The sequence below is a fragment of the Prionailurus viverrinus genome, chromosome D1 (assembly GCF_022837055.1).
Source record: "Prionailurus viverrinus isolate Anna chromosome D1, UM_Priviv_1.0, whole genome shotgun sequence".
In the NCBI taxonomy this organism is placed as follows: Eukaryota; Metazoa; Chordata; class Mammalia; order Carnivora; family Felidae; genus Prionailurus; species Prionailurus viverrinus.
The window spans coordinates 7065254-7073397 of NC_062570.1; the positions used below are offsets into that span (position 1 = coordinate 7065254).

An 8144-nucleotide genomic window follows, 5' to 3' on the forward strand; every position below is an offset into this window, starting at 1 on the left:
AATATTCCCCCAGAAATGACTAGAACTGATAAATGAATTCAGTAAACACACAGTATATAGAATCAATGTGCAGAAATCTGTTGCATTTCTATACACTAATAAGGAAGCAGCAGAAAGCGAAATTAAGAAAACAATCCCCTTTATAATTGTATCAAAAATAAGACACCTAGGAATTAGCCTAACCAAAGAGGTGAAAGAGCTGTGCTCTGGAAACTATAAAACACTGATGAAAGAAATGAAGATGACACAAGGAGAGAAGAAGACATTCTGTGCTTATGTATGAGAAGAACAGATGCTGTTAAAATGTCTATATTGCCCAAGGCAATCTACACGTTTAATAAATCACCAGCAATTTTCACAGAGCTAGAAGAAACAGTCCTAAAATTCTTATGGAACCACAAAAGACCCCAAATAGCCAAAGCAGTCTTAGAAAAGCAAAGCTGGGGGCATCACAATTCCAGGCTTGGAAGTTCCATTACAGAGCAGTAGTAATCAAAACAGTATGGTACTGGCACAACAGTAGACACATAGGCCAATGGAACAGAATAGAAAACCCAGATATAAATCCACAGTTATATGGTAATTAATCTTTGACAGAGTCAGAAAGGATATAAAACGGGTAAAAGAATGTCTCTCCAACAAATGGTGTTGGGAAAACGGGACAGCAATATGCAAAAGAAAGAAACGGGACCCCTTTTCTTACACCATACACAAAACAAATTCAAAATGGGTTAAAAACCTGTGAGACCTGAAACCATAAAAAAAATCCTAGAAGAGAACACAGGTAGTAACTCCTTTGACAATGGCCATAGCAACTTTTTTTCTAGATACGTCTCCTGAGGCAAGGAAAACAAATGTAAAAATAATAAACTGTTGGGACTTCGTCAAAGTAAAAAGCTTCTGCACAGTGAAGGAAACAATCAACAAAACTAAAAGGCAACCCACTAAATGGGAGAAGATATTTGTAAATGACATATCTGATAAAGGGTTAGTATCTAAAATATATAAAGAGCTGATAAAACTCAATACCCAAAAACCAAATAACCCAATTAAAAAATGGACAGAAGACACGAATAGACATTTTCCCAGAGAAGACATCCAGATGGCTAACAGACACACGAGAAGATGCTCAACATCACTCATCATTAGGGAAATGCAAATCAGAACCCCAATAAAATATCACCTCTCACCTGTCAGAATGGTAAAATCACCAGTAGATGTTGGCAAGGATGCAGAGAAAGGGGGAAGGAACCCTCTTGCACCGTTGGTGGGAATGCAAAGTGGTACAGCCACTCTGGAAAACACTATGGAGTTTCCTCAAAAAGTTAAAAAAAGAGCCACCCTATGATCCAGTAGTTGCACTACTGGGTATTTACCTAAAAAAACGCACTAATTCAAAGGGATACATGCGCCCCTATGTTTACAGCAGCATTATTTACAATAGCCAGATTACGGAAACAGCCCAAACATCCATCAGTAGATGAATGAATAAAGAAGTGATGTATATATACAGTGGAATATTACGTGGCTATAAAAAAATAAAATTTTGCCATTTGCAATAACATGGATGGAGCTAGAGTGTATATTCTAAGCAAAATTATTCAGAGAAAGACAAATACCATATGGAATTTAGGAAACATGAGCAAAGGGGGGAAAAAAAAGAAACAGGCAAACCAAGAAATAGACTCTTAACTGTAGAGAACACACTGATGGTCACCAGCAGGGAGGTGAGTGGGTGGGGGGATGGGGATGAATGAGAACACTTGTGATGAGCAAAGGGTGATGTATACAAGTATTGAATATCTGTATCCTACACCTGAAACTAATCTTACACTGTGTTTTAACTATACTGGAATTTTAAAAAATGTACCTCCCTTGTGTGGGTGAATCTGGTTTGGATGCCTCAGCTCTACAGCGTGTCAATGCCCAACTTAATGTCACACAGGAATCCTCGAACTTGCAGACAAACCACATATATTCAGAGTCGGTGCCCCTATGGTTTTTAATGGCTGTGGGGGTTGCTTAAAACAGTGGAAAGCATGAAATGGATGAGCCAATTTTGGTACTGCTGAATCAGTACATGTCTTGGAATTGAACATGTAACGCTAAAGGCAATTTATAGTCGCAGCCCACAGAACTGAGAAAACACGAAGCAGCAAAAAAATGGTACGGTTCTGTAGTCATCATCCCTGGAAATGAGTTTGCACTTATTAAGACCTGTGTGGTAAGCATTTTTGCTAAGGAGTATTAAAAAAAAAAAAAAAAAAAAAAAAAAAAAAGTCCGTGCTTATAAACAGCAGGGGCAGTTAGCTGTTCTACATTGCCAAGGTCAAAAATCTCTCATGACCTCATTTACTAAAATTTAAGACCTAAAGTCCCTTGCTCTGGCCATGCCAGTTGTTTTGGTTTTCAAATTCTGCTACACAGATCTGTCTCCACACTGCACTAGACCTTCGGTTTTGAGGACTTTTCAATAAAGTATACCCTTTCTTTTCTCCAAATTTGAAACTTATGGAGAGAAAAGGAAAAAGCCTTAAGAATAAGGTAGAAATCAAAATGTTTGGGTTAGTACAGATAAAATCATCCCACACCTAACCTCTGCCTGGGTCCAGCCCGAGGGGAGCTGGGGTGGGCAGAGCAGGTGCCCTTGCCCAGGACCATAGCAGTGAGGAGGAGAGAGGAGGAGGAAAGTGACTAGTCCTTATCTCTTGAATAGAGCAGTTTCCAGGTGGGGGGAGGTCGGCACTCCTACACAAGAAGAATGGTTTGGGGGGATGAGAAGCCCAGAGCATTGTGCTCGCATGGTCTCCTCCACAAGGAGGTGGGGGGTGCCTGCCATAGGCTGGCCCATTCCACCCCCCTCCATCCCTCCGCCTAGCATTTGACCTCCGTTACCTCTATGCATTTGACCTCCGTTACCTCTATCACGCGGGTTCTTCTGTGTCTAAATACACGTCCAGATTCACATTGTTCTTCTCCCTGCCTAGGTCCTCCTGTACGATCCCCTCTTTGACTGGACCATGAATCCTTTGAAAGCTCTGTATTTACAGCAGAGGCCGGAGGACGACGCGGAGCTCCACTCCACTCCCAGTGCGGACGACCAGGAGTGCAGACGCGGTCTCGGGTGAGCCCTGCTGTCGCCTGCTCAGACCCTCCTCTTCCCAAGGCCCTTTAACCCGCTCCGCCTCATGCAGCCTCTGTGTTTGTCCTTAGTGACATCGACCAGAGTTTGAACAAAGTGGCCGAACGCGTCCTGATGCGGCTCCAAGAGAAACTGAAAGGGGTGGAGGAAGGAACCGTGCTCAGCGTCAGGGGGCAGGTGAATCTGCTCATACAGCAGGCCATGGACCCCAAGAACCTCAGCCGGCTCTTCCCGGGATGGAAAGCGTGGGTGTGAGGCAGCACGTGCCTCGCCCTGCGGTTCAGCCTTTAGAAATGACATCGCAGCCTTCATTTTTAACGCAGCCGGCGTACTTGGAATAGGCGTTAATGTACAACCAAATGAACTGTGTACTGTGTTTTTTAAAAATGTTTAATACTTGCCTTGGTCACCAGAAGATGCCTCGACAGTCTCCACGAAAATCTCTTCTCTCACATTTTAGAAGTGTCGTTCATGCTGTACTTCTGGGCTGAACATGTATTTTTTCTTCCCAAGTACATACTTGTGTTGTTCACAGTAGAACCACTGACTTCTGCTTCAGCTTAAGGGCAGGAACATAACTGACAGTGAATTAGAGGAAATAAAACTGCTAGGTTTGAGGTAGCTTTTAATTAAAACTTGTTTCTCAGGTATTATGTATGAATAAGTTATTTGATATTTATAAAGGGAAAAAACTTTTACAATTGTAACCGTTTATATATCATAGTAAAGCTACAATAAAATTAAGCAATGTTGAGGGGCACCTGGGTGGCTCACTTCGTTAAGCGTTGACTTCCGCTCAGGCTGTGATCTCACAGTTTGTGAGTTTGAACTCAGCGTTGGGCTTTTTGCTGACAGCTCAGAGCATAGAGTTGGCTTCAGATTCTCTGTCTCCCTCTCTCTCTGCCCTTCGCCCATTTGCGTGCACGCTCTCTCTCTCAAAAATAAGTAAATTGAAAAAAATATAATCAACGTTAAAAGCAAATTAGTACTTAAGAAACATATTTGGGTTTTCAGTAGGAAGATTCCTCAGCGTTACTAGATTGTGAAGTTGTTACGTTATGGAGAACAGATTTCAAAGACACGGTATCGTTTCTCTTTTTAAAAATGTATACTGGCCCTTCTCATTCTATTCTCTTCATCTTTGAAACCCTTCTGTGCTCTTTTCTCTTTCTCTGATGACTTGTATCCCTTTTCTAGTTTATGAATTCTCTTGTTAGCATGCATAATCTCCTTTTTAGATCATTCATCGGGTTTCTTTTTTCAGGAATAATTTTTCATTCTTAGCTCTGAATCATTCGTCAGATCTGTTACTTGTTTTGTAACGTCCACTTGTTTTTAACTTTTCTGTTCTTTTTCTGTCACTAATCATTTCACACATCCCTATTTTATAGTCTCTCTAATAGTTCTACATTAATCACATTCCTGCGCTTGTAAGGTCTGTTGAATCTCGTATGTGGCAGACTGTTGATTCGTGTGTCTTGTGATTTTGTAAGGTGAGCTTCGGCTGGGCTTTCTCTGTGGGAATCCTGAGTGACCAGGGTTAAGAACAGTTCCTTCCAGATTAGGTTTCTGGAGAACTCATCTTGAAATGATTATTTTGCATTTCAGATAACCAACTTAATCTTGACGTATCTTTGTCTTATACACTGCCTACATGAATAATTTGGTATATATAGGAAGTTTTATTACTATAGTGAATCGAGGGAATGTAGTAAACTTACGTCTTTATGAAAGCCTTGGAATCTTCATGGATGGAATAAGAGATTATGAGCTAGATGACAGTATAGGTAAATGAACTGTGGCCAATTCGTGCTAGTTGATGCATACAAAGAGCTTTGAATAACATTAATCTACGCTTCAGCCTCGAGGTGCCTTGAGGTATGCTGTAAGTTTTCTGTCCTGTTGCACATATTCTTATTATAATGGCTTTGTCCAGTCTGCCAAATTTGCAGATAACAAATGTAGGAGGAAGAGTTAATTCACAGGAGGTAGAATTAAGCTTCTCAAAGATTCTGACAGGAACACTGTCTGGAAATGAATATACAATTTGTTGCATGCTGAGTACCGGAAATATATGCAGCATCTCTTGGAAGATTAGTGATTTTATCCCAGTTTACATCTGGAGAAAGTGAAGTTGAGAGAAAGTAAAAGTAACCTGTCCAAGACCGGAATATAGTACAGTGAAGGTACAAGTGTAAATGGACAATCTCTGACTTTAGAAGCTTTCAAGTAAGAAGAATCTAGTCGTCACCAATTGCTCAATGAAAGCCAATAGAAAGGCTAATAGATTGTAGACTGAACACTCGTGTCTAGATTAAGGGAGAGAAAGCGCTGCCTCATTCTGTGGTCAGTCCCGCTCTCCTTACAGTATATACTTAAAACATATGCACTTAGAAATACGGTATGAAGGAAATAGGAAAAGCTGTGGGTTTCTTAGTTACAGTAGGCAATTCTTTAAGAAAGTAGAAAGCTAGTATACTGACTTAAAATCTAGAAATATATGCCATTTCAAGTATTTTAATTGCACTTTAATGAAATTATATATTTTCCGTAGATTGATTTTAGTACCATTGAATGTATTTCTTAAAGCCTGTTGCACTGTTCCCTGTTTTTGAATAAAATGTTCTAAAAGAAAATACATGCTAAGACTCATTTATTTTATTCAGATGTTTGTCTTGTGTGCCAGGCATGGTGCTAGTTCCCGGGAGACAACGGTGAGCAAGAGGCGGGCACAGCAGACCCTTAAAGAGCCCGGGGTCTGGCGCAGACAGGCAGCTTGTACGCAGGTCAGCTGGGGAGCCAGCTACCCAGATCCAGCCCGGTGCCCCGCACTCAGTCCTTGCGGGGACCTCTAGCCCTACCCCTGGCCCCAGCAGCGGTCTACGGTTTTATTCCTGGGGGAGGTCTCTGAGCTGTAAAATCTCAGGCCCGTACATACACTAATACCTGAATCTAACACTTAACACCTAACTCAGATCCCTAAAAGTAACCTAACTGTAGATGTGAAAAGAGTGGCTTCCTGAATACGCTATGAGAAAAGCGGCCTAGTTATCCTGGAGAAGTCCCCATTTAGGTATTAGTAGTATTTCGGAAAATGGTTGTGACAGTAGACATAAAAACAGAAGGACCGACTGAATACGTATTTAGAGTATTTTGAGCCGCCGATCCCTCCTTGCCTCAGCTCAGTGGATGGCTGCTATGTCTGTCTATTCTCACCCGGGCAGAAATCTGTGGTTTTAGTCTCTTGAGTGGTCTGTGAACCGCAGGATAACCAGGTACACACCTAATCCCTAACCCTAACCCATAACCATAACTATAACCCTAACCCTCTGTAGTCTCTGAACTGCAAAATACCAGACACATAAACTAACGCTAACCCTCTAACCCTAGAGCTGAGAAGAAAAAGAAAAAACTAAGTTCTAGAAGCACAGTATCTCCTAAGCCTCTAACCCTAGAGCTGAGAAAAAAAGAAAAGAAAAAGAGAAGTTCTAGAAGCAAAATATCTCCTCCAACTGACAATTTTGAAACCAGATTCTGAGTAGGGTTGTTAACTTTGCTAGTAGATTTTAATGTTAGGTTATTTGAAAACCACCCCAAAATGTTTCCTGGTGGTATATGTAGTGTTTGAATATTCACTGTAGACTTATAAATCTTTGTAAATATTGCTGAACTTAATATTACAAAGATTTTTTTTAGTGTTTATTTTTGAGAGCACAAGCAGGGGAGGGGGAGAGAGAGGCAGACAGAATCTGAAGCAGGCTCTACATTGTCAGCACAAAGCCCAATGCGGGGCTTGAACCAACAAATTGCAAGATCATGACCTGAGCTGAAGTCAGACACTCAACCGACTGAGCCACCCACACACTCTAAACTTAGTATTTTTTAAAGAACTTTCTTTTAGGGGCGCCTGGGTGGCGCAGTCGGTTAAGCGTCCGACTTCAGCCAGGTCACGATCTCGCAGTCCATGAGTTCGAGCCCTGCGTCAGGCTCTGGGCTGATGGCTCAGAGCCTGGAGCCTGTTTCCGATTCTGTGTCTCCCTCTCTCTCTGCCCCTCCCCCGTTCATGCTCTTGTCTCTCTCTGTCCCCCAAAAAATAAACGTTGAAAAAAAATTAAAAAAAAAAAAACTTTCTTTTAGATATTCATGATTATAAAAGTTGGAAATACTCTAAGAGAAAAATGGGTAATCAGCTGATTACAAATTTGTTGAAAGTCATTGCAGTGTAAACCAACTTGGAAAATGGATCTCCTACCTCTCAAACATATTCATAGCATGGAAAGGATAAAATACAATGAAAATAATCCTGATGAATCAATGCCTTCGACTTCTAAGGAAGTAATGACACCAGTGCTACAGAAACGCTCCTGATATTAGTAAGAGCCCTTTTACGAGTCCTGTATTGCCCTTATATCAACAATTAAAAGAGTTACAAGAAAATTGAAGACCAGTATCATGAACATGATACAAATATTAGTGAATCAACTCCATCAATTAAAACACAAAAGGTAGGGGCGCCTGGGTGGCGCAGTCGGTTAAGCGTCCGACTTCAGCCGGGTCACGATCTCGCGGTCCGTGAGTTCGAGCCCCGCGTCAGGCTCTGGAGCCTGGAGCCTGTTTCCGGTTCTGTGTCTCCCTCTCTCTCTGCCCCTCCCCCGTTCATGCTCTGTCTCTCTCTGTCCCAAAAATAAATAAACGTTAAAAATAAATAAATAAATAAAATTTAAAAAAAATAAATAAATAAAAAACAAAAAGTATATCATGACCAAATGTCATTATTCCAGAAATACCAGGTTGGCTTAATATTTGCTGTCAGTTTAATAAACTAACAAAGAAAAACCATATCATGTCAAGAGATGCAGGAAAAGCATGTGACAAAATTCAACATTCATGATAACTCATCAAACTAGGGATAAAAGGAACATTTTCAACTTGATAAAGGAGAACTATTAAAAACTCACAGCTCATTGGGGCGCCTGGGTGGCTCAGTCGGTTAAGCATCCGA

General features: G+C 41.1%; 1 protein-coding gene across 7 annotated transcripts in view; it reads left to right on the top strand.

Moving 5' to 3' along the window:
* The window catches only part of ATM (ATM serine/threonine kinase), a 132239-nt gene extending 126459 nt beyond the window's left edge, over positions 1–5780 (top strand). For all 7 annotated transcript variants that reach the window (XM_047877193.1, XM_047877190.1, XM_047877196.1 and 4 more), the window contains 2 exons: positions 2988–3124; positions 3214–5780. In XM_047877193.1, coding sequence (XP_047733149.1) covers positions 2988–3124; positions 3214–3397 — 321 coding nt within the window. In that variant the 3' untranslated portion in view covers positions 3398–5780. The remainder of the gene's footprint in view (positions 1–2987; positions 3125–3213) is intronic.
* The last annotated feature ends 2364 nt before the right edge of the window (positions 5781–8144 follow it).